This window comes from Salmo salar, chromosome ssa08 (genome assembly GCF_905237065.1).
Source record: "Salmo salar chromosome ssa08, Ssal_v3.1, whole genome shotgun sequence".
Classification (NCBI taxonomy): domain Eukaryota; kingdom Metazoa; phylum Chordata; class Actinopteri; order Salmoniformes; family Salmonidae; genus Salmo; species Salmo salar.
Window position 1 is genome coordinate 16,997,224 of NC_059449.1, and position 26,607 is coordinate 17,023,830.

At 44.0% G+C, this 26,607-nt stretch overlaps 2 protein-coding genes across 5 annotated transcripts in view; one reads left to right on the plus strand and one right to left on the minus strand.

The window, feature by feature from the left end:
• Positions 1 to 6,881: 6,881 nt before the first annotated feature.
• aimp1a (aminoacyl tRNA synthetase complex interacting multifunctional protein 1a) lies at positions 6,882 to 26,367 on the minus strand. 4 transcript variants are annotated; one of them, XM_045722874.1, is made up of 7 exons: positions 26,349 to 26,367; positions 21,356 to 21,498; positions 20,955 to 21,068; positions 18,627 to 18,794; positions 16,011 to 16,210; positions 12,030 to 12,198; positions 6,882 to 7,280 (listed from the first exon to the last, which is right to left on the minus strand). In XM_045722874.1, exons 2-7 carry the CDS (start codon positions 21,462 to 21,464, stop codon positions 7,114 to 7,116), a joined length of 927 nt encoding a protein of 308 aa, XP_045578830.1. In that variant the 5' UTR covers positions 21,465 to 21,498; positions 26,349 to 26,367; the 3' UTR covers positions 6,882 to 7,113. The 4 variants fall into 4 exon arrangements, with proteins under 4 accessions (XP_045578830.1, XP_014065107.1, XP_014065106.1 ...); XM_014209632.2 differs by lacking the exon at positions 26,349 to 26,367 and adding an exon at positions 26,202 to 26,326; XM_014209631.1 differs by lacking the exon at positions 26,349 to 26,367 and adding an exon at positions 25,793 to 25,923.
• The window catches only part of LOC106610360 (TBC domain-containing protein kinase-like protein), a 68,118-nt gene continuing 67,697 nt past the window's right edge, over positions 26,187 to 26,607 (plus strand). Inside the window, exon 1 of the mRNA XM_014209681.2 lies at positions 26,187 to 26,454. The gene's annotated coding sequence lies outside the window, so the exon portion shown is untranslated. The remainder of the gene's footprint in view (positions 26,455 to 26,607) is intronic.

Here is a 26,607-nt window from a genome sequence, read left to right on the forward strand (position 1 = left end):
GTAAGTGACATTTTTGATTAGTCCAGTCAAGGGCTGTGTTGAGTAGTTCTGTGACTCCAATGGATGGGAGGGACACTCACAAATGATGACGTTGGGCATTGTCTAGAGTGGCGAGAACAACACGGTGCTCTCACTGCTGTTGTTTTCCTGACCCAATGGGGACATAGTGACAGTGTTAGTAGTATTGTTCTACTGATGGATTATGCGGTGACCATGTTTTCTACCATCCCCTGAATCAGAAACCAATGAGGTGGATTATTCTGTAGTAAACTGTATGGCCCAGAAGGAAATTGTCAGAGTTTCTCTTGTTTTCTAGACTTGTTCAAAGTAGTTCAGTTTGTCATTATGAATTTCACAGGGGAATGGTTTTAGGCTACTACATTGTGGCTGCCTGGCTCTCTGTGTGTTTTTGCCAAATCCACATCACACAGCAGCACTGAGAGAACAAGAACTTTCAGAACCCTGTTCTGTGTTCTACAGAAGACATGCAGAGATGCTCATTAGAATTTGCTGTGTTGGAGGAAACACCGTACACCTAGCGACCTGGTCAGCGTGCACTGCGCCCAGCCCACCACAGGAGTCGCTAGTGCGCGATGAAACAAGGATATCCCTGCCGGCCAAAGCCTCCCTAACCCGGACGACGCTGGACCAATTGTGCGCGTGTCTGCTTTTTTTTTTAAATCTACCAATGGGTGCCCTTCTTTGCGAGGCATTGGAACACCTCCCTGGTCTTTGTGGTTGAATCTGTGCTTGAAATTCACTACTCGATTGAGGGACCTTACAGATAATTGTATGTGTATGTGTGGGGTACAGAGACGAAGTAGTCGTAAAAATATCATGTTAAAAACTATTCTTGGACACAGTGAGTCCATGCAACTTATTAAGTGATATTTCAGCATTTTCTTTAAAATTATTATTATTTTGTCATCTAAAAACATAATTCCACTTTGACATTACGGGGTACTGTGTTTAGGCCGGTGATTAAATCTCAATGTGCTTAGGCAAGTGATTATATCTCAATTTAAGTTTAGGCTGTAATACAACAAAATGTGGAAAAAGTCAAGGGGTGTGAATACTTTCTGAAGGCACTGTATGTAGGTTCTCGTTATTTGCTAAATAATCAGTACAATAATTTGCTTATTAATGTTTTGAAACATCAATATAAATCTTTCTCAAAAGGTCGAAATCTGTCCCGCATAGAACCTTAACCAAGGTGAGCACATTTAGCCTATAAATCCAAATGTTGTCACGCAAGGGCTCTTAAAAGCACAATCAACATGGCCACAGAGACAAAAAAAGCAATGTTTGCTGTTCGTAACCAGCATTTTTAAAAGTCCCTGCTGACCCATTATATGGCTAATAGATTTCCTTATAGCTGAGAGGAGCTGTGGTAATCTGTGTTGATTGGCTAGCCATCAAACCACACAGAGGAGCATGCAAAGAGCTGCCTGACTTTCAGCTCAAGCCAAAATATGTCCATGGAGAGTGTTTTCCCAGTATGCACTACTTTCTACGTATGCGTTTTCCCTCTCTCCTTCTCGCTCTCTCTACTTTTAATATTGACAAGAGGTAAGTTGTCTTGAATAATTTGTAATCCTCCCAATAAAGGTTTTCATAGTGTTTGTACTAGTTGGTTTGATAAGATACTGAAGACATACTGAACACATTTGAATGTGTTAACCATTTAATGTGCAGTCAATCAGTGATGCTTAGTACCCTGTCTCATTGCACACTTGTTTGTCACATTTATTGTCCCTTTTGTGACAGTTTGTGTTTTGTCACATAACACTTTAATTACAGTTTAGTGGGGCAGTATGTGGTTTAGTGTACATATGGATCCTTCGTAGGGGCTAGGGATATAAATGGGTCTGGACCATGGCAGGGGCTAGGGATAGAAATGGGTCTGGACCATGGCAGGGGCTAGGGATAGAAATGGGTCTGGACCATGGCAGGGGCTAGGGATAGAAATGGGTCTGGACCATGGCAGGGGCTAGGGATAGAAACGGGTCTAGGTCATGGTAGGGGCTAGGGATAGAAATGGATCTGGGCCATCTAGGCAGTCCCTCTCCTCTCTCTGTTGATCCATGTGCTGTGCGTGTTCCCTGTTATTTGTCGCTCATAGCAGTGAGACTGTAAGTGCACAAGTATGCTTTGATGATCTTTGTTTATACATCAGGCCCCTTTGAATCAGTAGTGTTCCAGACCGCCATTGTTGTTAATGAATTAGCTCAGTGTTACGTTCAGATGAGAATTTCCAAACAAATTATTTTCATGGTTTTCCTCGCCTTTGTACCACTTTTAAAAGAGGGCAACGGGGGAAATACCACAATACTGATCTAAGTTCTGGTATTATTTGTCTACAAAAAGCTTAATCAAGATTCCACTAGATCACAGTGGAAAATGTGAGAAATTCAACACATTCTTCCTTCGATACAGAATAAGTTTTAATGCTAGCGCTTTCATCAAAAAGAAACCATTGAAAATAATGAAGATAGAAATGATGATTGGTAGTCGACTCGTCCAAGGTGCAGAGTGACAGCCAAAACATCCCTACTCTGCCCTGCCAGGTTAGGATAGAAGATACTCAGTTAACACATCCAATGAGAAATCTGTAGCATTTCTAACACAAAGTAGACATGGAGGAGCCCTCAGAATGGTGTAAATTGTGCCGCTCGCAGATTCTAGAACTGTTCATGGACCAAGTCTTTCTTACATTTGCCAAAGAAAAGAGGTTATCGCTTTTTACTGCTAGATGAAAAAGGAGTATACTCTCCCCTGACAGTTTCAGTTGGCATTTGATCCCTCTTTCTGTATTGTTGATTGTTAACATTGTGCGAAGGCAGTTCAATTAATCATGTATACTCCAGTCCCATGATCTGTTACAATATTCCATTGCAAACCTGGGTTCAAATAGTCTTTCAAATCTTTCAAATACTTATACCGTGCTCAATTGAGCTTGTCTGGCGCAATGGAACCAATAGACTAGTCCTAAAAGTGCAAACGCAGACCATCTGGCACTCCAGGCAGACTCAATTGAACACTCTTTGAGATCTCTCAAACACAATTTGAACCCTGGTCCACATTCTTCGGTGTCATAGTTAAAACATAGTGGCGTTTAGGGGTTACTACAATCTGGGGCATGTGACACTGTAGTGTGGTTGTGCGGTGCAACAAGAATGTACCACAGAGATTATACATTAGGGCAGCATCCCAAATGGCACCCTATTACATATATAGTGCACCACTTTTGACCACGGGCTCTGGTCAAAAGTAGTGCACTATGTAGGGAATAGGGTGCTATTTGGGACGCAATATAAGTCTGGATGAGGTCAGTGTTATACATACTGACAGGGAAAGCAAACGGGCATAGAGTGATTTTCTCACTACATAACACAAGCAAAAGGATAACATGGAATCAAGAGATTATAAATCATTTCAGAAACCAAAACAAGCCATTCATCACATTGACACATTATCCAACAGGTCTTGAAGTAATCAGGAACACATGAACTTACATTAGATTTTCTTCACATCACATGTCATCATTATCACACAATATTGAAAAGGTAATCAACTGAACTGGATGAATCAACACTTTTTAAATGACACGATGATTGTCACACCTCAACTCGGCCTAACGAACAGTCCGATGGTGTTGAAAAAGGAGAGACAGTCCTCACGCACTTTACAGCTTTTAGGAAGTTTCAGCTTTTAGCCACTGGTTGAGTAACTTGTGCTATCATGGACATGCTAGGTGCTGACATGTTTAAAAAGCTAACTGAAGTTTTCCAGTTATAGCTGTCAGGTAGCCTAGGGGCTTTGAGTGTTAGGCCAGTAACCGAAGGGTTGCTAGTTAGAATCCCTGTGCCGGCAAAGTGGAACAATTTGACGTTCTGCCCTTGAGCATGGCAGTAAACCCCCAACAACAACAACTGCTCCTCGGGCACGGATGACGTGATATTGATTAAGGCAGCCCCCCGCACCTCTCTGATTCAGAGGGGTTGGGTTAAATGCGTATGACACATTTCGGTTGAATGCATTCAGTTGTGCAACTGACTAGGTATCCCCTTTCCCTTCCCCATCATAGCCGCCATCAAAGCCGTCCTCATAGCCATCATCATAACCGTTATCAAAGCCATCATCATAACCGTCATCAAAGATGTCATCATAGCCGCCATCATAACCATCATAACCGTCATCAAAGCCGTCATCAAAGCTGTCATCATAGCCATCATAACCGTCATCAAAGCCGTCCTCATAGCCATCATCATAACCGTCATCAAAGCATCATCATAACCGTCATCAAAGATGTCATCATAGCCGCCATCATAACCATCATAACCGTCATCAAAGCCGTCATCAAAGCTGTCATCATAGCCATCATAACCGTCATCAAAGCCGTCCTCATAGCCATCATCATAACCGTCATCAAAGCCATCATCATAACCGTCATCAAAGATGTCATCATAACCATCATAACCGTCATCAAAGCCGCCATCAAAGCTGTCATCAAAGCTGTCATCATAACCATCATAACCGTCATCAAAGCCGTCCTCATAGCCATCATCATAACCGTCATCATAGCCGTCCTCATAGCTGTCATCATAGCCGTAGATAGGAATGGTTTACTGTCTCCATCACCGAGTAAGTTGAGGGTTCAAGTACAGGTGCAGGATGACGTTCTGTAGGAGCCAGGACAGGGTGGAGACGGATAACTATTCAGCAGCTTTAATGGTCAAACCACATTGAACACCATCAGCCACCGGAACTAGAACTGTCTCACTTCCTGTGTCAATAAAGCTTAACCCTACACAATTAAAGCATTTGCCAATAGGAAAACAGATAATTAGTTACCAGGTAAACACAGTTATTTAGTGTAACACAAATTCCCAACATATCAGCAATGTGTATAACTGCCATAAAAATGAAATAATTACTCAGGAAATAATCCTACAACAGCAACACTGCTCTCCAATACTCTCGAAATCTCTCCAATACTCTCCAATACTCTCGAAATCTCTCCAATACTCTCGAAGGCTCTCCCCTTCTTCTCTTCATAACTACTGATATATGAACAGGTTTTTCCCACCACCTATCAAGTCCTTTCAGATCTGTTGCTTTGAGTGAAATGTTGTGGGTGAGACGTGAGAAAATGTTTTTGAGGGTATTGGAAACAAAATTGTAGGATGGTTTTGACTTCTGAGATACTGTCAGATTTCCACCATTTTAATTACGCATATCAAATTCTTTCCAAAAAAACTATTCTCTTTCTCATTCACTCATGACCAACTGATGAGATGTGTCCCATGTCTCAACATTACCCCAGTGGTCTTGGGACACTCATCTAAGTCTAATTGCCCATTCCTACAGGAGAATGAGGGTCATGTTCATTCGGGCAAGTCTATGTAGTCTGGTTCAGTCCGGTTACTAGCCAAAATATATTATTTCACAATATGCATCACATCAGATATGCGAATGACGTCCACACACTAAACAGAGCATCATATAATAATGAAATCTACAAAGGAGGGCAGAGTGAATGGGACATTAAACACTAGGCTATGCTACACTCGGCTTCTTCAGTCTACAGATGTTCAGGCTGTGTGTACATGGACTTGATTACTATCGATGCAAGAGAACAGACCGGCAATGAGGACATATGAATCAGTCCTGCTAGAACCAGGACCCAGACCATTCTAGAACCAGGACCCAGACAGACTGGTATGGCCCCTGGCTGAGGAACCCAGTGCACTCTGGTGTGTCAGAGAGCTAGAACTTTTGATCCAGTCCTTGTTGTTCTGATTGCCTGAGATTATACTAAAGAGATCCTTGATTCAGGTGTTGGTCAGTTAGAAATCAAATGATTTTATTTGCTGTCGTGGAATGCGTGTGTGTTGTAATGGTAGGAGACGGTCTTTCCTGAGGGAAACAATGTAAATGTTCTGGATATGGCTGGATGGTAATACCAGGCAAATGACACTGGTACCAGGAGCCTTCTTTTCAGAACATGTCATCTATATAAAAATGATTCAGTGCTGTGTTTATAATGGGTAACATGTGATTCTGTTAACCATTAGATTCCTTCAAATAAACCAAGGCAATACAAGTGTATGTCATATCATGGGACATGACCTTAGCTGTAGCATATGAAGGGGTACCACTGAAAGAGATTAGTTTGATCCAAAAGCTCAGAGGGAACAAATCTGATGGGAGGAACAGAATTAAACAACACAAGATACTTTGATCCTGAAAAAAACTGGGCTGAGCAACAGCCTTGAAGAGCGGGCTAATGACTGAACCTTGAAGAGCGGGCTAATGACTGAACCTTGAAGAGCGGGCTAATGACTGAACCTTGAAGAGCGGGCTAATGACTGAACCTTGAAGAGCGGGCTAATGACTGAACCTTGAAGAGCGGGCTAATGACTGAACCTTGAAGAGCGGGCTAATGACTGAACCTTGAAGAGCGGGCTAATGACTGTGAGAACAGGAATGGTGGTAGAAGGACTGAGTACATGGGCAATTCCACTTTGTGACGGCACAAACAGTCATTCTGTTACCAAACTTAGCATCTCAGCATCATTCTGTTACCATGGAATTGCCCACTATCCAAAAGGCCTGCTGCGTAGCATCTGTGAAATTGATCCGTCTGTTCGTTGGCTTTGTAGAATGACATCCCCATTTCTCTCCTTCGGCTCATAACGAACCAGAGAAATCAAAGCACTAATCAAACTAATAAATCACAAAAGTGACTTGCAGGATGAGTTCAGAATGCTAGAGAGCATTATAAAGGATTTCTAGGATGTAAACACACTTGTATAGTCTTGTACGACGGACGTCAGGCTTTACAAAGAAGAACCAAACAAGAAATCAACTGCAAGGAGTTTAAGACCAACTGATAACCTTTTTATTGAACATCTTCAAAACATTTCATTTTCCTCCGTCGACATCACCCTCAGCACCATGGATGAGTAGCAGTTCCACAGGCTGAATGAGGACCGTTGCTAGTTCCACATATAGAAATAAAATGACTGGAGCGGTCATTCACACTTTTCCCAATCCCACTTTTCCCCACCATTCTAGTTCTACGGCTCCGTCCTCTGCATCCGTCTTCCTTTATTTGATGCCGCTGTTGCTCATGGTCTGAGCTTTGCATACTCCCTTGCCGGCGATCTCGAAGGGGGCTCCCTTGTAGTTGGCCACACACTGGCCGTCTGTCTTCAGGTCCGGCTGCACCGCCTCCCACACCTTCTTCTTGGGGTTCAGCTCCTTGTCTGGCTCACCTGGAAACATAGGAGAGAGAAACTAGATGACAGCTCCGCTAGTTATGATGACACGCACACCTTGTATGGAGCAATGCAGTGGTGTTATGCACTAGATTTTTTTGAGGGGGCCATATTGAATATCTCATTGTGCATCGCTTGTATCTTTTTGAATAAAATTGGAGGGGGAACGTGCCTCCTTCGTTTCGATGACATGACGCCTCTAGGGGCAACCACAGTAGATGACAACTCCAATGGCAGCACTTATCTGTCTTGCTAGCTTTTCTGTAGCCTTGTGATAGACCATTGGTTTGTGCTGCTGGAGTACTTCCTTGGCGTAGTGTCGATTTTGAAACGTAAAAAAAGCTGAACCAGAAGTTTTACAGAAGCTTTTACTCTTTTAGCGCTAATTCAAAACGTATACAACTTCCATGTTTGTCGGCAACTAATGGAGTCAGGGAGTTCTTCATTACCTCAGCATTGTGTTATTGGCAGTGTTTGGATATTACTTGGCATCTGTATGGATTCATAACTGGCACTCCACATTGGATTCATAACGTGCTTCTGTTGGGGTGTGATCTTTTCCTACTCATCATCACAAACATCCTGGGAAGATATGCGAAGGAATTTTTTTGTCTAATTTTCCCAGCTTTGACACCCTCTACAGTTTGAACAGGAACCCGGACGCTCATTAGGGCTGGTGAATGTGTGAGCAATTACTGTTATCTATCCACACCAAGCCCAATGCTGGACTGACTTACTGACTTGGTGCTACTAGCTAGCACAGAAATGTCACTATAAAATAGGGGTGCACAATTCTGGAAAGTTTCCCAAAGTTCATAGGAAAATCTCAAATTTTGCAAACAGTACAACTCCCTAAAATCTGGAGAAAAATCTGGAATCCTGGGGGACCAAAGCTGACATCAAAATAAGAGAGAAGGAATGTCAAGAAGAGGGAATAATAGGCCATCATCCCGCAATGTCAACAACATCCTGTTTGGAAAAGCGTTGGCCACCACCGCCCCGGCTATGTTTTTTAACGACCCAGAGGTGTGTACAGAACAGCTAGAAACCGACGAGACCGCCTTAGCACCCCTGCCTCCTCCTTCCTTCTCTCCTCTCTTCCATTCCGTGGTCGTTCTCTGTGTGCGTAGAGTCGTAAAAAACACCGCTGGGAATTGAATGACCGCCCTAGTGGGATCGCTCGTTAAACTAACAGCTTGAGGAGGGGCCGGTGAGAGGAGATGAAAGGAGAACCCAGGCTGATGTCAGCGGGCTCCAGTCCTGACGGGGCGTCTGTGTGATGGAAAATCCCTCGTCATGTTCCACCTCTCTCTCTCCCCACAACTCACTCCCCAACTCCCAGTTCAGGTACTGTTCCCTACCAACAACTGCACGACTCAACTCCCCCCCCAGCCCCACAACCATATTTTTGTATTAGCTCCGGGACAAAAACAAATCTAAAATCAGTCACATTGATGGTGGGTTTCCCCCTTCAACGTCAGGTGAGGCATGAGGTTGGATATTCTATGACGTGGAAGGTTTATTCTGGGGGACCAAAGCTGATATCAAAATAAGAGAGAGGGAATGAACCTAAAACCAAGTCCATCATCCTTTATCCCTCACTGTAAACAACATCCTGTTTGGAAAAGCGTTTGCCATCACCGCCGTGGCGATGTTTTTTTAAACGACCCAGACGTGTGTACAGAACAGCTAGAAACCGATGAGACCGCCTTAGCACCCCTGCCCATCTCCTCCCTCCATCCCCTCTCCTCTCTGCCATCCTGTGGTCCTTCTCTGTGCGACCAACCTGAATGTGGCTCTAATTGACGTGCGTAGTCGTAAAACAAGTATTTTTGGCCGAGGGGGATCCCTCGTTAAACAAACAGCTTGAGGAAGGGCCGCTATGAGAGGAGGGAAGGAGAAGAGAGGAGAGGGAAGGAGAAGAGAGGAGAGAGGAGCAGAATAGAAAGGACAGGGGAGAGGAGAATAGAAAGGGGACGGAAGAGGGAAGGAGAAGAGAGGAGGAAAGAGAAGATGAAAGGGTGTCTGTGTGATGGACACTCCCTCGTCCCCATTCTACCTCTCTATCGCCACAGCAACTATCTTAGGGAAACTCCCAGTTCAGTTATTGTTCCCTACCAACAACCGCACAACCCCTCTCCTCACCCCTCCTCCACCCCCCCAAAATGTTTTGTTTTGCCAGCCCCACAACCATATTTTCTTATTAGCTCAAGAGCAAATCTAAAATCAGTCACATCGATGGTGGTGGGTTTCCCCCTTCAACGTCCGGCGAGGCATGAGGTTGGACATTTTATGACGTTCAGGCAGGCTTTCCTCTAGTTCGGGTTTCTGTTCATTTCCCAGGCATGACATTGAACATGGAGTATGGTTAAAAGGCACTGGGATAGTGTATAGTCACTCTGTTAAAGAGGAGTTCCATAAGCTGTGTTTTGTTGGGGGATTTGGTATAAAGAGCTCTTTAAATTCTCTACATCTGAATCAAACCAGTCCTAGGTCCTTGAACAAGGCATTTAGGGCCTTTGAAATACTCTCCCACCTCCTAAACTCCCTACGCTTGGTTGTGGATTCAGATTTATTAGGATCCCTATTAGCCGACACCAATGGCGGCAGCTAGTCTTACTGGGGTCCGACATGACGAAAAAGACAAAATACTTTACATTTAATTGTGGGATTGTGGGAAAAGAGGACCTGACTTACACTTTAGTCAGAGGGAGTTGATTCGTTTGTCTATTCCGTTAACAGTCACAGTCCATTTAGCTCCAATCACTAAAGAGAACAGAGGAGTAAACACTGCAATAGGAAAAACTCTGCGGGGTCTTGAGAAGGCTTTGTGATTCCTCTCTTCAAAGATATGAAAAAAAAAAAAAAGCCTTTGTTACCCTTGGCAAGATGGCAAGAGGACAGTTGGTTTTTCACATGTCATTTCATGTACAAATGTAAAGGCAATAAGGCCAACCATGTTATTTTGCTCAGGGCAATGCATTCAGCCATTTTCCCCTTGGTTGGAATCTATTGATGTTCTTTAGTGTTGGGTCATCTGAAGTGGCTTGTTGGTAATAAATAATTCATGACTCGAGCACACTGGCTGTGTCCCATTCCACCAGATGCAGCTAAAGCTAATGTGGTGTTCCACCATCATACCACACTCATTGTATGCTCATTTTATTTTAACCAGTGGAATGGCAAACATCAAGCCTTCAACTACTTTACCACATTTAAATCAGTTACCCCACGTGACATGGCCTGGATTTGAACCAACTAGATGAACTAACCAATAATTGGTCTACAAACTACTTATACTGAACAAAAATATAAAAACTCACCATGCAACAATTTCAACTATTTTACTGAGTTAGAGTTCATATAAGGACATCAATCAAATAACATATATTCATTAGGCCCTAATTTATGGATTTCACAGCCATGGGAGGGTCTGGGAGGGCATAGCCCCACCAACTTGGGAGCCAGGCCCAGACAATCAGAATGAAATTTCCCCCATAAAAACAGCTTTATTACAGACAGAAAAACCCCCTCAGTTCATCAGCGGTCAGGGTGGCTGGCCTCAGACGATCCTGCAGGTGAAGAAGCCAGATTTTGAGGTCCTGGGCTGGCGTGATTACACGTCGTCTGCGGTTGAGACTGGTTGGAAAAACTGCCAAATTCTCTAAAATGACATTGAAGGCAGCTTATGGTAGAGAAATGATTAAACGCTCTGGCAACAGCTCTGGTGGACATTCATGCACTCAGAATGCCAATTGCTCGCTCCCTCAAAACTTGAGACATCTGCGGCATTGTGTGGTGTGACAAAACTTACATTTTAGAGTTGCCTTTTATTGCCCCCAGCCTAAGGTGCACCTGTGTAATGATCATGCTGTTTAATCAGCTTCTTGATATGCCACACCTGTCAGGTGGATGGATTATCTTGGCAAAGGAGAAATGCTCACTAACAGGGATGTAAACAAATTTGAGCAAAAAATTGGAGAGAAATAAGCTTTTTGTACATATGGAACATTCTGGGATCTTTTATTTCAGCTCATGAAACATAGGACCATCACTTTACATGTTGCGTTTATATTTTTGTTCAGTTTATAAACCTTTGACAACCCCCCTGTATAAAGATATATGTGAAGTGTTATCGAGGTTAGGATACCCTGTGAAAGTGACGGGTACCTCCGCTTTACTTCCGTTTCCCATGCTTTTTTGAATGGCCGTTGTGATTCTATCATCAAATTCATGAAAACGCAGTCATTTAAGATAGATATAAAATATGGTTGAGGATGAATGTACTTCTACCAGATGCCCTTTAGGAAGTTTTTGTGCTTGAAGACCATCACGTTTCGTTTTTGCACATTGAAGATCATAAAAGAAAACTCCAAAAGTTGAAAAACTACAAGGCTGTGGGGGCAGTCACTTCCTGGTTACAGCTTATTAGCTTAGTCAAAAGCAGGTCTAGAGTCAAAAGCAGGTTGAGCTGTCGAGGGTATGATAAAGTAGCCTGGCTAAACCAGACTGAACACTGTGCTCCCCATTGAGTGCAGCATTCAGTCTAGTTTAACCAGGCTGATGAAGTAGACCCTAGAGGTCAGGGCCCATATTCACAAAGCCTCTCAGAAAAGGAGTGCTGATCTAGGACCTGTCCATAGAATCTTCTTCATTATGATCTAAAAGGCAAACTGATCCTAGATCAGCACTCCTACTCTGAGACTTTGTGGATACGGGCCAAGATGGTCAGGGGTGTTACAGTACCTGGGAAGCCCTGGAAGATGACTCTGTCCCCAGGCACGGCACCGCTGGGAGGGTCTAGAATCTCCACCTTGTCTGGGGAGCTGGCACACATCACCATGGCCTGGGACACCACGCCTCTCATCTTAGCTGGCTTCAGGTTGCACAGCAGCACCGCCATGCGATTCTGCATCTGGGGGGGGGGAATAAGACAAAGGGAAAAGGTTTACAACTATACTGAGATATTAAATACATATATTTAACATTCTTCTGACGGACAAGAGGAAAAAGTATTGCAATAAAGAATAGATATTTTACAAGTAGAGAGAGATTAGGGAGCGCTGCTTTGATTCTGTACAAACCACACAGGGCATCTTACAGTGCTGTCTTCAGAATGAATGGCCTACTTTATGACTTGATTGATTGAGAAGAGAAAACACCAATTGGTGTGGTCTCCATTCTCGATCTCTTTGCAGTACTGTGGTTTTCAGAATCCTATTCACACAATTCCCCCATGTCCAATCTTGTCATGTAAAATGACTGCCTCCGGCGGCATATGGTTTGTGTGTATGGTGTGCCTTATTTCAGAAACCAAGAAGAGCGAGAGAAAACAACATTATTCTTTCATGTCTGTGGAGTGACCTCGGAGGTTTACCCAAACTCTGAGAAGGCCAGAAGCCATTTCCATCAAAAGAGAAGAGGATGGAGAGAATACAGTGTACAAAGTCATAGTGCGTGTCACAGCTAGGAAAATAATGAGGTCTTCATTTTGGAAACATCCCCTTAAAAAGTAAATGTTGACATACATCTGCATACATTCCCTTCAGTGTGACACATTGTTTTGACAGCCTTCTTGCGGCAGCTTTTCTTCCTCAAGCGCCATTTGCTTAGCGGGGAAAGAGTGTGTGTGTGTGTGTGTTAGGTGTGTGACGTTAGTTTTGTAAATCGGTCGGATGTGCGGACTACAGAAGTCAAGTTTTGTGCGTGTATGTCACAGCTCTACTCTCACCCTGTGATTATGTGATTTCCTCAATTGAGGGGTTGACATTCAATTTCATGTAATGGCAATGAGGCCTGAAATCACTTGTCAAAGGTTAAAACTGAACACAATCCAAACACGCTAGGATTTGGGTTTCCAGAGTTTCCTTATTCCGGCCAACGTACAAGGGACAAACATGCCAGGGCACTAAAATCAACATGCTGCCAGTGGGCCCTCTACATTGCTGCCAGTGGGCCCTCTACATTGCTGCCAGTGGGCCCTCTACATTGCTGCCAGTGGGCCCTCTACATTGCTGCCAGTGGGCCCTCTACATTGCTGCCAGTGGGCCCTCTACATTGCTGCCAGTGGGCCCTCTACATTGCTGCCAGTGGGCCCTCTACATTGCTGCCAGTGGGCCCTCTACATTGCTGCCAGTGGGCCCTCTACATTGCTGCCAGTGAAAGTGTTTAGCTTTTTACTCCTCATGTCGTTCTTCAGACTCCAGTATGTTCCTTGAAACAGGGAAGGCTTAATGTCTTGTATGCATGGTCTGTCGTCACGTCAACTCTCGCACAATGAATGACTTGACGAGAAAATAAAAGTAAGGATTTTGTTAACTGTGGGTTCTACTTGTCCAAATGCTCCTCGTCTAGCCCCGGTGTGGAAGGAAGAAGGCCGCTCGTCTAGCCCCGGTGTGGAAGGAAGAAGGCTGCTCGTCTAGCCCCGGTGTGGAAGGAAGAAGGCTGCTCGTCTAGCCTCGGTGTGGAAGGAAGAAGGCTGCTCGTCAAGCCCCGGTGTGGAAGGAAGAAGGCTGCTCGTCAAGCCCCGGTGTGGAAGCCCCGGTGCTCGTCTAGCCCCGGTGTGGAAGGAAGAAGGCTGCTCGTCTAGCCCCGGTGTGGAAGGAAGAAGGCTGCTCGTCTAGCCCCGGTGTGGAAGCCCCGGTGCTCGTCTAGCCCCGGTGTGGAAGGAAGAAGGCTGCTCGTCTAGCCCCGGTGTGGAAGGAAGAAGGCTGCTCGTCTAGCCCCGGTGTGGAAGGAAGAAGGCTGCTCGTCAAGCCCCGGTGTGGAAGGAAGAAGGCTGCTCGTCAAGCCCCGGTGTGGAAGGAAGAAGGCTGCTCGTCAAGCCCCGGTGTGGAAGGAAGAAGGCTGCTCGTCAAGCCCCGGTGTGGAAGGAAGAAGGCTGCTCGTCAAGCCCCGGTGTGGAAGGAAGAAGGCTGCTCGTCAAGCCCCGGTGTGGAAGGAAGAAGGCTGCTCGTCAAGCCCCGGTGTGGAAGGAAGAAGGCTGCTCGTCAAGCCCCGGTGTGGAAGGAAGAAGGCTGCTCGTCAAGCCCCGGTGTGGAAGGAAGAAGGCTGCTCGTCAAGCCCCGGTGTGGAAGGAAGAAGGCTGTTCGTCAAGCCCCGGTGTGGAAGGAAGAAGGCTGCTCGTCAAGCCCCGGTGTGGAAGGAAGAAGGTCGCTCGTCAAGCCCCGGTGTGGAAGGAAGAAGGCTGCTCGTCAAGCCCCGGTGTGGAAGAAAGAAGGCATTCTCTCTTTAAATGACCAAAATGAAATCCAGTCATTACAGGGACATGTGCTTGGACTGTCTTGGAGTCTCTGTGTAATTGACTACGGCTTATGACAAATGTCTCAGTGAAAAAGGTTATTTCAGTGGTGAAGAAACACTTCACAATTCAACACACTTCAACTACAGAACGTACATTAAAATGCAATAAAAATGATTGTCAAACAAATGTCGGCCCTTGCTTAGTAATATAGCAGATAGCTACGCAACTACAAGTCTTTCAATAAATATATATAAAAATTTAATAAAAAATGTCATTTCCAATTACTCTTCTCATAGAACCATAGATATATGACTCCGACAGTGTTTGGGTACAAAGAGTCCAACGTGCATGTGCTTTCATTTATAAGGATTATACATTGTCTATGTAAAGCAGGATGTACAAAGACTCCCTATGTTTTGGAGATGAATCAAAAGAGGCAAACCGAGAAAAGAGGTTTGATTGTAAAGAGAAACTGAGGACTTCTGCTAGGTGAATAAGACTGCAAACAAATTACTTTTGCGTCTCGCAGACAAATCGTAAATTCCGGGGCAATAACTAACTGAAAACCAAGTCTGTGTGTGCAGAAACCTAAGTCGTAGACTTTAGAAAGCGTCACGTGAACCCTGACACAGACTACATTGGAGTAGTCACTTTACATGGGCTATTAAAACCAGAACAGGGCCCTGGCTAGCCAGAGTTATAGCACCCGTGTGTCCAATAAAAACAGCTGAATTTATTATAGTGAAAATAAGGCAAAAAAAACCACACAGTAGTGTTAAAACAGCAATCTTTAAAACCAATGTTATTTGACTAACAAAAGCATGTAGACAGCTTTGTAGTCTAGTAGGTCAGCCTCCCAAGTCTTCCTGAATGACCGTTAAGCTCCCAGTACCTGTTAAGTACAGTAACAGTCTTACTCTGTATTGGTCGGTGGGCAGACTGGGTTCCAGACACACAAAACATTCCAAAGGGGCATTTGTCCGGCAGCAACCCGACGAGTTGGTCCGGCAGCAACCCGACGAGTTGTTCCGGCAGCAACCCGACGAGTTGTTCCGGCAGCAACCCGACGAGTTGTTCCGGCAGCAACCCGACGAGTTGTTCCGGCAGCAACCCGACGAGTTGGTCCGGCAGCAACCCGACGAGTTGGTCCGGCAGCAACCCGACGAGTTGGTCCGGCAGCAACCCGACGAGTTGGTCCGGCAGCAACCCGACGAGTTGGTCCGGCAGCAACCCGACGAGTTGTCTGACTGACACAGACCTTGCGTGAATACTTGACATTATGATGCTCTTTGGCTGCGTTTAGACAGGTAGCCCAATTCTGAACGTTTTTTTCCCCCACAAATTTGTCTTTTGACCAATCACATCAGATCTTTTCACATTGGATCGTATTAAGAGCGGATCTGATTTTTCAGAGTGGATCTGACATTTGGTTGGGCAGTAGCCGGTGTTAGACTGTGTTGGTACTAGGCTGTGCATTCCAGTACCTGATCTATGGGTATGTGCTTGACCAGCCCGCTGACCACCGTCCTGGGGGCTGCCTCTCCCACGTCCACCTGCTCCACATAGAGTGAGTCGGCGTCCGGGTGCTTCTCGGCCGTGACGATGCGTCCCACCCTCATGTCCAGACGTGACACATCTACCTTAGCCTCCTCCTGGGGGGCCGCAGGCTTCTTCTCGCCCTTCTCTGTGACAGGACACACAGAGAGGAAAGGGTTAAACCACCACCACACACACACACACACACACACAATATGAACTTGAAGTTAAGTCACTTTGGATAAGAGTGAGTTTGTATGACTGGCATGTAAAGTAGCTTGACAAAGCTGTGGTCCTCTGTAGCTGTGGTCCTCTGTAGCTGCGTGACTGCGGTCCTCTGCAGCTGCGGTCCTCTGCAGCTGCGTGACTGCGGTCCTCTGCAGCTGCGTGACTGCGGTCCTCTGCAGCTGCGTGACTGCGGTCCTCTGCAGCTGCGTGACTGCGGTCCTCTGTAGATCAGTTGGTAGAGCATGGGGCTTGCTACGCCAGGATAGTGGGTCTGATTCCCAGGACCAACCATACGTAAAATGTATGCAAGCATGACTAAGTCGCTTTGGATAAAGGTGTCTGTTCAAATGGTATATATTATATAAGCTACAATACAGGCTCTGCCACAGCAGGTATAGTATACTGGACTGGGTTAAGGGATGCCATACTGACTCCCTGCCTTTATTACATTAAAGGTCCACCAGAGAAGATCATTTTTCCAGGTATCTAATGCAATACTTTTTGTTAAGCCCACTGCTATGGTAGTGTTCCCTGGGGACTCATTAGGATCCATTTGAACCTAGTCTGTGTGGAAACTATGCTGAGTGGTTCAGCCATCTTGACTGTTCCGATCCAATTTACCCCAAAGTGAAAACAAATCTGCACGGCGACTCTGAAGCCCCAGCGTGCCATTCTTGACTGTGATCACCGCAGGCGTTAAATAATAGTACATTTACTTTTCCACCAGAATTCTGAGGAGACTTAAAGCAAATACCAATACCACTGTTAAAACGTAGGCCCCGACAAGCTTTGCACGGATACTAGGGGGTTGTAGCGTGCCAGACCCTTCCAATGATATGGGGTGGATAGTATGAAGTGGTCTCGTCTCCTAGTCTCGTCTCCTTGATTTATTTTCTAGATGGTGAGAACCTTCCAGTTGGGAGCTCAACTCCCCTATTGCTCGAACCAGCAACCTACTGGTCCGCTTCTCTAACCTCTGTGCTACCGACTTAACGCCCCTGTCAACTTCTGCACTGTTACGAAAACAGCGTATTGATGTGTGACGTCATCCGCCCTGGCCCCTGAGCAGCAGAGCACCCCACCATGGGCCGGATCATTTATTGGATTGCCAGGCGATGATTGTTTAGATGAGGTGCGAACACAGTCACATCAAAGCCTTTGTGTGGAAACGAGGATATCCACACGTACTAAAACAAAGCAATCTGCAACAGCGGAGATAAAAAGCAAACAGCATCAGGTATTTACTGCTCTGTTTTCCATTGACATCTGGCAGTCAGAAAAGCCAGATACAAACCGGTTCAGTCTACATCGCAAAGCATTCTCTTCTTCTTCTCTGAATTATAACCTTGTAAATAATCTGGGGGAAATCATTCCTAATTTGTTGCCGTGACAGTTAATTAGCCCAGATGGGTTTGACATCTGAGTGGAACGAGGCTTCGACTGATTTATTGTATATAGAATTTTAATAATAAACCAAAAAAAGTTCAAAAGAATAAAACCCAACACCGCTGCATTTCAATAATTTAGCTGGAAACATATTTTTAGATCTAATTTGACACCGAGGAAATGAACAGCATGTTATATTACACTGCATTATAGCATCTCTGGTTTAGCCCTGGGGGGGTTGTGCAAAGCCTCAAGATGAATGGCGTCGACACAATATAAACATCCAAACCGGAATTCTGCCTGTCTCTCATTACAGCGTTGACACTTCTGCTAAGACTATTCTCTCATCACCGAAACAAGTCAATACATTTTTTTTATTTTATTAAAATCATCAAGGTTAAAAATCTACTTCAGGATAAACCACAGAAAGGTTTCGGAGAAAGTTCATTTGTTTTGGGAAAAGGCCCGTCTGTAACATTGGAAATTGAAACGTTAGGCCAAAGTTTGAAACGGATCCCCTTTATTTGCAGATTCCCCGTGCGCCTTTCGTCCATTATCGCCAGATATTAGAAATTCAGATGGAGAATACCTGCCTGGGAAATCACAAATGGCCATTGAAGTACAGACAGATCGCTGCATCCAGCCAAGCATTGATGGAAATGCTGGATCTAAGACAAGGGCTTGTGTTCCAAATGGAAAGAAATGTCAGAGAAGTGCAGACAAAAAAAACCATCCCAAAGCTAAATCACGGAGCACTTCAACTCAAATTGTCATTGAAGAGGCGCTTAGGACTACTTCAATTTTTGCTGACAAATCGAAAACCCAAATATGACATATTTCACTTTAGTGTGGTGGAACGTTGAGGGGTTTGACAATTATGAGTGTGTGAAATCACAGATGTGGAAGGGCCCTGCAATTTCAACAACAAGTCAATTCTTGCTTTGCTTTACCCTTTTTCTCTGGTTTATTCTTCTTGCCCTCGCTGTTTTTGGGAGGGGGGCTGGCAGTGACAACAAGAGAGGTGGAGGACCTTGCTGGGGATAAGGGCTGAGGTGGTGTGGACTTGGAGGCACACTGGATACTCGAGTCTCCTGCTGTTGGCATGGCCACCTCCCTCACTGCAGAAGGAAAAAACAGAGAGAAGATTAATTGAACACTTTTATCCAAAAGAGACTTAGGGCTCTATTCAGTCTAAGGCTGAAGCATTACAGATTTCGCAATACAAACTTAAAAGTTCATTTCCGATTGAGCTGACATAAGCAGCATTTACCATGAATGCAGTCTCCGCTAAAATAGGAACACTGCCTTTAAATTTCAATCCCGCTGAATCCCCTTAAACTCTGTTCTAATAGTCACACTAGCATACAATATTGGACACATGCTAAGTGGTATGCCAGTATGGATATTGGAATGTTGCCTTACAGTTGACAGTGATACATGAATTAAGTACATCTGGCCCATGCAGGAATTGAACCCAGAACCCTGGTGTTGCATGCACTATGCTCTGACTAACCCACTGAGCCATGAGTGAGGATATTCAACTCCAGTTACAGCAGTACTGCTGGTTTTAATGTGATGCTACTGGTTAGAATCCAGGGAAGTGGTTTGTAACGTGGACATCAGAGGCTGATTATAAGGGATGGATAAAAACCAGCAGAACTGGAGTTGAACGCTCCTCTGCATTACCATTCAGATAGGCTGTATGATACTGTAGCATGATACTGTAGCATGATACTGTAGCAAGTTCCAATAGACAATACATCTTGAGGTTGGCTATTTTGCGTTTGAACCCAGAGGCATTATTAATATCCTTTTTCACACTACTGAGCCAAGCCATACTGAGCTGGCCTGGCTATGCAGCCACCATAGTTGCTGGAATCGTTCAGGAAAGAACAATGCGAAAATAAAATATCCGAACCAGGGCAGTACGGTTTGGGTGGGTACGATAGTATGAAAGGGGTATAACGAAGCCACCGAACCTGACAGAATTTGAATTGAGAATGACGGCGAGGGATCGTTGGATATGAAGGTTTTTCATCGAGCTGTACTTTGCCTAATTAGTTTCAGCAACATCATTTTGCTTAATGATAAAACCTTATTTATAGACCCAATGGGAGGAAAGACCAGCATCCTAAAGCGTGTTTGGAATGGAAAATGACAGTGTCCATGGCAACATGGAAAACAAGGAAATATAGTTTTAAATCTCCTCAATCAATATCCGGATTGTTTTTGGGTGGGGAACCCATCATTTCAGGTTGAAGTTTGGACGTAAAGTCATACTTTATCCACGTTTTAATTCTGTGTTGAGAGCTGAGGTTCGGAACTTTAAAGGTTTACCTTTTAAAAATGCTGTCGTTCCTCCTGCTGTTGCCATGTCGTTCTCTGTTGCTCAAAATGCCCAGACAGGACCCATGAAGGTCTTTACTTTACTTCAGTTAGTCATCTCCATAACAACACTGTGATTTAGCTTATTTTACAGCATCACAAAGCCCCATTGAAACAAACACCAAAAATAAACAGCGGAATTGGATACGTGGAAAAACTTGAAAAACATAATTCTGCACTCCTTTTCGCACACATTCCTGAGCGCTCCAAAAATAACATGTAGAGATAGCCTTTTGATGAGGGCTACATTGCCTATTTGTACGAATCCTCTGGTTTCTTACCACCTAGTTCTCCTCTCTGGAAGCCATTACTGACGTGTTAATGATCACAGAGACTGTTTGCCCTTGTATGTTAATGCCTGACAGAGGTGCGATATCACAACAGGGTTGTAGCACGCCGCCAGTCACGCAGACGGCATGCCGTTTGAGTTTGGCAGTTGGGGGGGGGGGTTGCCTAGTACCCCCCATCATGGCTCTAATGACGGACATACTTGGGCACTTGAGTTCAATTATTTGTTTGAACTTTGATAGTTAAAAAAAAGATCTGGTTGTAATATTACACTGAGACGAGAAGGCATTTTATTAAGATCTAGGACGGTTACTAATACAGCTAAACAAACAATGTGTCGCTAATGAGTTGCCTCAGACACCGTCAACCACTCAAGTGTGAGAACTTTACCCTACAGCTAGCTATAGCTATGTGGTTGATAACATCAAGGCCGTACCAAAGGAATGGCGTCTGTTCTTTGAAGAATCAAGTTCCCCCTCAGGAAAAATTAAGTTCTTCTCAATCGCAGTCTGAACAGCATCAGTATTTAATCTCAGAGGAGGTCTTAGCAGAAGTTAAACAGGATGTGACAGAGGATGGAACACTGTCACCAACCAACTACGTACCTCCTCTGCTCTTCTCCTTCTCCAGCAGTGTTTGCTTCAGTTGCTCGATGTCCCTCTTCAGCTTGGTGTTCTCCACCTTCAGTTTCTTCTCTTCTCTGACGGTGGCCTGCACCTCTATGTTCAGACAGAATGCTCCTGTCAGACTTTTATAGGGTCAAACATGTATCACTTCGTTTTAGCCTACAGCCTCTTTCCCTCCCCAACTTTGGCTTTAAACCGTTTCTCCGGCTAGGCTACTTCGCCCTGAGAATGTGCACTCACGTAGAGTTGAGGTCAAACTCAAAAAAGGATTTCAACGACTTGAGGAATACATTTGACCCCATACTCTGCTTGAGATTGACTGTGCGCATGCATCTCTATGTCTGCTTGTGTGTGTGTGTGTGTGTGTGTGTGTCTCTTACTGGCTTTCTCCTTGAGCAGCTGGACCTGCTGTTTGAGGTAGTCTATGATGTGGTCAGCCTCAGCTGCCCGCTGTTCCAGCCTCATCACGGAGGGAGTGTGACCCGACATCTTGACCAGGGGTAGGGAGCGTGTTACTAGGAACCTGGAACCAGAAAACAGAACCTACCAGTGAGAAAGAACCACAGGTATTTACAGTACAAGACACACTTGAAACAGAGACATTCTGGAATTTGGGAAAGCAACCCCAACACAAGACACAATGAGAAATAGAGAAAGAGAAATAGAATTGTGACAATCCACCGATCAGTTAAAATGGAAAAGTATGTTCTAAGAATTATATTTCTGTGCTAGAGTACAGCACAGACATTTAAAAAATGAGGGATGTAATATACAGGCTCATATCATCAGGGAACCTGGGAAGTTGGAAGCATCCCAAAGACAAGACAACCACAAGAGAATCCCAGGTTGCTGCTACAGCACACAGGCATGTTAGCTCATAATAATAGCGCATGTGGGACATCTGCCTGGCCTATTCAAGAGGCTGGCTTCCTTCCACAAGCAATGCAGAGATAATCAAATCTCATTTTATTTGTCACATGCGCCGAACACAACAAGTGAAGACTTTATTGTGAAATGCTTACTAACGAGCCCTTTCCCAACAATGCAGTTCAAAAGTAGGAAAATATATATATAAAAAAAAAAAGTAGTAACACAATAACGAGGAGATTGTGCACACACACACACACACACACACACACGGTACAGAGTCAGTGCACTGGGATACGTGGTAGTTGGGGTGATTTATTGAGGTAATATGTAGGTTTGGTTAGGTGATTGATTGAAGTACAATGTACATGTATGTAGGGGGTGAAAAGCTGAAAGATAAGAGGATAAAATGTTGATAGTCATAAAAATAGGTCAATAAATGAGCTTATCCCTTCTTTCCCCCCTCCCTCTATCATTCCCTCTCTGGCAATGTAGAGGGAGCTGTTTCTTCTCAGTGCAGAGTCTGGAAACCAAAAAATGGTCTCAACAAGCTCCAGGTCAACTCGGTCAAACCGAATTATTCAATGACACGGCAAAAAAGCTAAACCATATGACAATTAATGAAATAAACTGTTGTTTTCTTTTAATCTCTTTTTGTTGTTTGCTCAGTTTTTTTCCTTTACAGGCACAAATGGGCAAATGACATTATAGACATCATCGGCGATGTGTGTGTTTGGTTTTAGGGATACTTATAAAGTTCAAAAGGGATCAAACGACAGCCTCGTGCCACTCAACCAAAATGCAGCTGGACAACAGTTAGGGCTTTTCTTGTAATGTGTAATGTGCCTTGGACATGTACAGGCTTTGGCAATCCTCTCCCATTGACAAAGGAAAGGAAAAGAGGGGGATTTTTACAAGGGCTCGGGCGAAAAGGGAGGAGAAGAAAACGTCCAACACATCGGCCTAGTACAGGGTGGCGCTGGAAAACAACAGCTGGAGAGAGATGAAAACAAAACCAAAAAAAAAGTCAGGGATGAGGAAATTAGAAACACAAAAAGAGCTGGAGTTGATAATATAGGGGATCAAAGAAGTTTGTTTGCTCGAAGGCTCGGAATCGATTTAACTGGGCTCTGTGGTGGAAAAATTTAGGAGCGCCACTATAGGGCTGTTTTCATTTGCAGAACTCCTGAAAATGAGCCCCGGGGCTGGGGGCGGTGGGGCTTGGCCGAGACACCTCTGACAGTACCCCAGGCCGGGCCTCCAGGCAGAAACAAGGAGTCCCCCAGGGGTCAGTATCCCTACCGTGGACATTGGACAACACTGCAGAGCAGATAGCTTAAAAGAGGAGTTGATCATAATAACTGGCTCTGGATGTCATTCAATTCACAAGTTAGCCCGTTGGAACTAGAACTGCGTTGAGAGCAATGTTCCATCTCATAGTTTTTTCGGCACTGAGCAAATTTCAAGCCTGCTGAGTGCAAACTTGAACGTTGCGAAAATTCTGTGCAACTTCCGGCGCGCGTTTACTGTGAACACGGAGGTGGTACCCACTTTATAACCCGTCACTTACTGAACGGGAGCTGGATTTTTAGCAATAATGCAACCAATAGGTTTATTGTTTGTCCAAAGTGTTTTGGGCATTTCAAGTCTGTTGACGCACCTGATGTGTCAATCTAAGTAACATTAAAAAAAAAATGTAAAGCCCCATCAAAGTCCATCAGTTTAAGCTAGAGATATCAGGGTGGCGTCTCAATCCACCGCATCCGCTTATGTCGGCCTTCCGTATCTGCGGTGGAAGGTGGCCGACCTACAGAGGTGTTTGTCACGAACCTTACTCCTTACGATTTATTTTTTTGACTGTCTTTTTTTTACATTCATGAATGTGTTATTCAATGCGTTTCTATGGGCTATTGTAGTAAAGTCCAAATTCAATATTTTATCAGATCATTTTAAAATATTTTTCCCCATACCTAAAGGGGTCCTAAAATTCGAAATCAAACAGCAGAATGATACATGGTATGAGCTTAGACTTTAATGGCAATAACTGATGCACTGCATGGTCTATTTCTGGGACTGATATTCACATATATAATGATGGGTGCACTTACAGTAAAATGTGTCTGACTGCTATCTGAACAGATCAGTCACTTGATAGATTAGAATGATTTGGGACAATAATGGCGTTGTTTTGACAGAAACCAGTGCTTTGCATGACATTCTCCAATTGTTTTAATGTTGTGGTTCTGGCCAAGACAGTTCTGGCTGGGACTAGGGACATTCTTGTTACATGCCTCCACAGCCTCCACTGTACTTTGACACTTTGTGAGCATTTTTTTGTAACAAGGTAGTTCAGTTCATTTATGTTTGAAAAGACAGTTACTGACAAGGCTAGCTAGCTCTGGGACACAACATCGGGAGTCTGTATTGGGGTGTGTTCATTAAATTCACTCTGGAGTGACAGAGTGTGCTCTGTGCGTTCGTAAATTCAGAGCGTTTCGCTCTCGGAGCGTTCAGGTCGCACACTGGACGCTCTGGCCGAGGAGTAGGGTTGATCTGAGCGTTCTGACCTCACAACTGCAGTCAAGCCCCCAAGCTATCTGGCTAACGTTGGCTAGCTTCTTCCAGACACAAATTAGAGAACAATCACTCTGACCCTTTTACTCGCCCTAGCAGAGATGGTTAGGCTGTTTTCATGTTATTTAGAGCGTTGGTTACTGTAACTGTTATGCCGGCTCAATGGGTGTTGCGTGTTCGTAAATTCATCAGTTATTCTGTGAATTTACAAATGCATCCTTGGTTGGATTTCCTGAGCTGTGCATATTGCATATTATTGGTGGGTGGCGATGGAAAATAATCCACTGAAGTAAAGGCAGTTTCAGATTGGATATTCACACTTTCAAACCTCAATCGCTTTAAAACCACTGGAGCCACAGACTCCAAACAAGTGTCATGTTATTGGAAAAATTCCGCATAACATTGCACTGGTCGTATTTTCACAATTTGGACATTAATTTGGTTTCCAAAGCTAATAAACGTGAGGAAATGTGAGCAGCATTCCGTATTCCTAGTTGAATAAATGATGGAGCATAAACAAAGTACCAACTTTTTTTTACATTTGAATTTCAATAGCTCTTTTGTCACAAAGGGTGTGCAATGTGTAGGCCCACTGAGTGTACATTATGAACCTTGTTTGAGGTGTGTGGGTCACATGACCAACGCGCTGTTGAATTTCAAAAATTAAAATAAATACATTTTAAATAGTGCGAGATGTAAATCGACAAACAAAGTGTGTGCAATAGGTGTCAGCTAGAACCAGTTTTAAAGTTTTAGGAGTAATGGTCAAAGAGCTATTGCAATTTTAAAAAATTTGATTTGTCACTATGTAGACGGTCCCTAACTGATGTTGGTGGACGTAAGGAAAACTACAGGGGAATATCCAACTATAGCCGGCTTTCCTGTCAACAAAAACACATGTATAATCTCTAGGAACTCTACTTACCAGACGTAAAGTCAAATGTGTCCCTCGCTCTCAAATGTACATTTGAGTCCAACGTTTGCCCAAACCGCAACATATTCCTGCTGTGTAAGAAGTCTCGCATGAAGTGCGCGGCCCGCTGTCTAACTTCACAAGAATTTGGTGTGATTTTGACCCCAAAAAATATTCTGACATGTATTTCATAGCAAGGGACACATTTCACTTTATGTCTGGTAAATAAAGTTCCTAGAAATTATACATATGCTTTTTTTTTTTACAAGAAACGTGTGAGCACATGCCGGCTAACGTTAGTTATATAGTTGTATCTGTGGTGAAATAACAGTATTGACGTTAGCTAGCTCAGTTTAGCAATAGGGGTTGCATCGTTCTAACGCTAAAATACCAAGAATTCAGAAATAACTGGCTGATTTGAAATATATACTAAGGATCAGAAATAAACATGTATTCAACTTACATGAAACTGTGACCGCCTGCCTGTGATTGATACGTTTCGAATACCCACAGCTGTTCGAGAAAAGACCCACGTAGCCCCATGCGCATTGTCACTGGTCTGCATACCATCTGGCTAGCTCGGGCCTGCTGGCATGCAATCTCTATCCATATGATTAGACATTTGATATATGCGCCGCAGTTGCACAGTTTATACCATGAGGAGTTTTGGGGCTAACTTGCTAATGCCTGCGTAACCAGTAAATGTATACATTATTTGACATTCAGAAGCAATTAGTAAATTACATTTCGAGCGAATACAAAATAAAAACAGCAAGAATCGTACTACGAATGTTTGGTTATTTTTGTAGAAACATTGTTTATGAGATTTGATCAGGCATAGAAAATAAAGACATGCAGATAAAGTAAGATACCTGTTATATCCTTTGGTTTGTCAATATAAACACTAAGCAATAGATACATTTAACCAAAAGCTACTAACACCGGTTTATTGGTAAGCAAGGTTGCAATGTTTACAAATCATTTTGACAGCTGAGCTTCGTTGCTGAAAAATGACGTACCGGTCACGTTATCTCAGCTGCTCACAGCATCCCGTGAAAGAGAAGATTCTGCAAAATAAAATACAAATAAAATCTATGGTCAGAATTTTTGGGATTTTCACTAAACGTAAGTGTTCATTCAAATTTTGAAAAGTCGTTGCAGTTTTATTCATTCAAAGTTTTCAGCATACTGCATCCCTTATTGTACAAGCTAACTGCAGCACTGTCGCTTGCTTTCGATTTAGTTAGCTGCCTGTATCCACTTTTACTGTTTACAAAC

Bases quoted from the DNA above. Each gene is read 5' to 3' on its own strand.
- aimp1a (XM_045722873.1), bottom strand. From the start codon at position 25,894: ATGCAGACCAGTGACAATGCGCATGGGGCTACGTGGGTCTTTTCTCGA. The intron at 21,069-21,355 runs GTAAGAGACACA...GTCTGAACATAG, and splicing joins GCTGCTCAAGGAGAAAGCCA to AGGTGCAGGCCACCGTCAGA. The intron at 12,199-16,010 runs GTACTGGAATGC...CCCCCCCCCCAG, and splicing joins AGCACATACCCATAGATCAG to ATGCAGAATCGCATGGCGGT.